Below are 3,689 nucleotides of genomic sequence, written 5' to 3'. Positions count from 1 at the left end.
AAACTTGAGCATCTATACAAATATATATATAGTAGTTTCTCTAGGGGCAAAACTCAACAGATATTTATGTATCCACAAACGCGCAGACCTTGTCATTGACTGGGATTTTACGAAATACCAATTGTCTTATTCAGTATCCAGAGTGTAAGAGACAGCTGAATTGCAAAAATTGTATGAAGCCATGTCCTATCTAACATAAATCCATACACTGTGATTCCAGCTCTGTTGTGCTCAAAGTATGACACTGCAACAAATTTTGTCGCAACCGCAATCAATAACGCGCCACTTCATTACCAAAGATGTAAAAGAATTCAAGAAAATAAGCCCCAAAAAGAAGTGCTAGATTTACCTAGTGCTTGTCTCTTCTGGTAAGATATTGTATGAGCATGAACCGGCACCATATTTGTGTTGTCCAAAACATCATCTCCGTCTCCTTCCTCATCGGTGTCCCAACTGGAATTGATAGGGTATACAACCTGAGTTGTTGCACTCTGACCCGTGGGAGTCTCATTATCTATGTCATCAAATGAGCTGATTGTCGCACAAGCATGCCATTTGGCAGCAAGTGATGTCACGGCTTGCGCTTTGTGTGTGATCTTTGCTGCACTACGCAAGCACATGAAAAGTCCAGTTACCAAAGTAATTGAGCTCAACTGCATCACAACAAGTATACAATGTCAAATCAATGCGGCTATGTAATCAAGAAAATAAAGAGATTCTAAGTACAAAAAGACGGTGCATGTGAATGAAGGATTATATACATACCGCAAGTTCACCAGCTGTAAATATGTTTACAGTGGAGCTAGGCTCAGTTGTAAGAAGCAACGCAAGAAACTGACTTACGGTAACTAGTATGAGAGTTGACAAAATGAAAACTCTGAATCGATGGCTAATGACACGAAGATTTCTTCTGATTCGGAGATGTTCTATCATGATCGTTGCAACATCAGATTCTTTCTCGAAAACTTGAGCAAAGTCTTCCAATCTAAAGATCTGAAGGCAGCTTATTAAACGGAATAGGACACATACAAGGAAGGAAATTGATATCCGGTAGAGCCAGGAACATATTAACAATATGCATACGAAGGTATTGCTCAAAGCGGCATTGTACAGGTAAGGAATTTGGGTTCCCCCTGAAGAAAACCACCAGATTTTGTATATACTCTCAGCAATAAAAGAAGGGAGAACAAAAGCTGACAGGATCTTCATCGACCTCTGCACGACAAAAGGAGAAACTGTTATACAGCTGAGTATTAGTAAATGCTACGGAAAGCAGCTGAGTTTACTCAAACTATCTCTTTGGTCTTATTCTGCATAGGTGCAACCTAAAATCAGAGAAACCACCATATTTGCCCATTCTACAACGATAAAATAAATTATCACTACTTTCCCCCAGTAAAAGCAAGGGCGAGCACTTCAATCGATGAACCAGATGTGTATCGAGGCCAGCTTAGTATCCGAGCAAAACTCATGATTTGGGTTAAAAGGGTCTAAATAAATGTTTGGTTCTTTGGAAACAGAAAACGCCAACATACGTGTTTGAAGTGTTCTCCGTTGCTAGTAGCATCAGCAGTATTTGCCTAACGCTAAAAATACTGACATTTCTTAATCTACTTAAAACTGATGATTCTCCAATGACTGTCAACCAGGCTCAAACTTTTAATACAAATGCAAAACAGGAAAATATTAGCTTAAATCATATCATCTAAAAGCTTAAGCTATTAGAAAGAAAACACTTTTATTTACTAAATCATATCTTCAAACACATCCCCTTGTGCGGTCATGATTGTTTCGAAAGGCCAAGCACCTGTAAGTTTTTTATTAATTAAGGGTGGAGTGTGAGATTTGAACTCAAGACATCTGCCTAATATCACATCGATATAAACACGTCATTTAAAAGCATAAGCTATTAGAGAGCACGCATGTTTATTAGCTTAATTATATCTTCAACAAGAAGAATGGGAGCCTTGGCGTAACTGGTAAACTTGTTGCCATGTGATCAGGAGGTCACCGGTTTGAGCTGTGGAAACGGCCTCTTGCAAAAATGCAGGGTAAGGCTACGTACAATAGACCCTTGTGGTCTAGCCCTTTACCGTACCCCGCGCATAGCGGGAGCTTAGTACACCAAACTGCCATTTTTATATTTTCAACAAGCACCAAAGGACTGAGCATACAACTGATCTACTTGTGAAAACTTGAAATCATCAGCAAAGAGGAACAATAAAGACAATTTGAATCAATCCCAAATTCAGTATAGTTCAATTATTTTCTAAATCTAACTTAATAAACATAACAACAAATCTGCAAAAAGAAGAGTAACAAGAAAAGGGGCAAACAAACTTATATACCCAACATATCTCCCGTATCTTGTTGAGTGGGATTCGCCTAGGGTGTCACATATACTCCCTAGGGACTCGGCATCCTGGTTAAGGTTTGCCCCCACCACCATTCAAGGTTGCACGCGGAGTAGCTCTGATACCATACGTAACAGCCTAGTCCACTAGTGATATTGTTCGCTATAGGCCAAGCCCCACACGGCTTTAAAACGTCTAAGGCATGTCTACTTATATACTAACATCTCTCCCGTGTTTTGTCGATATGGGATTTGCCTAAGTATCACAAATTATTTTCTAATTCTAACTTAACAAGCATAATACAATCTGAAAAAAGAAGAGTAACAAGAAAAGGGGGGAAAAACTTACATGTAGCTGCTGAGTATATTCTTGTTGAACCTTTTCACTATCTTCATACAATCTATCAAGAAACAAAAATCTTCTAATCCCATATTTCCTAGAAAAAGAAGAGAGACTAACAAAAGACAAAGTTGCAAAAAGTGAAAGAGAAACTTGAACAACAGCATCAAATGGCCTTTGATGCATAGAATCACAGCTTTCACAAGCAAATACAAAATGAGAAACTAATGGAACCCCAATCGTTAAAATAAAAAATAATGACCAAGAAAGACCAGCTCTCCATATATTTGATTGATCAAGAAAAACCCAAGTTAGAGCTGATTTAATTTTCTTGATTTCTGCTGAATTTTCATGGATTGAATATCCTGAAGAAAGTGCTTCTTTGCTAGTAGTAATTTGTAATAATCCTGTTTCACCTTCTTCCATTTTCTCTTTTTGAGGTACGAAATTCAATCAAATGAACATAGAAAATTTCAAGATTTCAATTTGTAGAGACAATTAAGCTGACTTGATTAATATGTTTTAATTTCCCAAGTGGGAATTTTGTACCAAGATCAAGCCTTGCAGATGTGACTTGAACCAGAAAGCTATATATATATAATTGAATAAAAAAAAGGGTGACACAGATGGCAAATAAAAATGGTAGCCGATACTGTTTGATGTTGACAAAGACCAATTTTTTTAAGAAAAGAAGAAAAAGCAAAACAAGATTAGTAAAGTTTTAGATTATGATAAGTAGATATCTATTATTGTAATAGTGCTGGTATATAAGATTGTGAGTCAGATTCAAGATCTAAATTTTATTGGTTCAATATTTAAGATTTTTGACATTAAACTCATTATACTTTTTAAGTTATGAGTTTATATCTACTGTTTCGGAAACGCCTTTCTACTCGGGATAGGGGTAACGTTGGCGTATACTCTGCCCTCTCCGGACCCCATTTGGTGAGATTTTAGTGAGGTGTTGTTGTAGTCAGAGACAAAAGCCGGAATTTG

The 3,689-nt window shown here is 37.2% G+C and overlaps 1 protein-coding gene across 1 annotated transcript; it reads right to left on the bottom strand.

Annotated features, from left to right (window-relative positions):
* LOC104220540 (uncharacterized) lies at positions 1 to 3,270 on the bottom strand. Its single transcript, XM_009771422.2, has 4 exons — positions 2,703 to 3,270; positions 766 to 1,215; positions 350 to 653; positions 1 to 244 (listed from the first exon to the last, which is right to left on the bottom strand). The coding sequence occupies exons 1-4, from the start codon at positions 3,117 to 3,119 to the stop codon at positions 108 to 110; spliced, it is 1,308 nt and encodes a 435-aa protein (XP_009769724.1). The 5' UTR covers positions 3,120 to 3,270; the 3' UTR covers positions 1 to 107.
* Positions 3,271 to 3,689: the final 419 nt, after the last annotated feature.

Source organism: Nicotiana sylvestris, chromosome 5, assembly GCF_000393655.2.
Source record: "Nicotiana sylvestris chromosome 5, ASM39365v2, whole genome shotgun sequence".
Lineage (NCBI taxonomy): Eukaryota > Viridiplantae > Streptophyta > Magnoliopsida > Solanales > Solanaceae > Nicotiana > Nicotiana sylvestris.
Note: the sequence above shows the minus strand (reverse complement) of the source record. Positions and strands in the feature narration are given on the sequence as shown.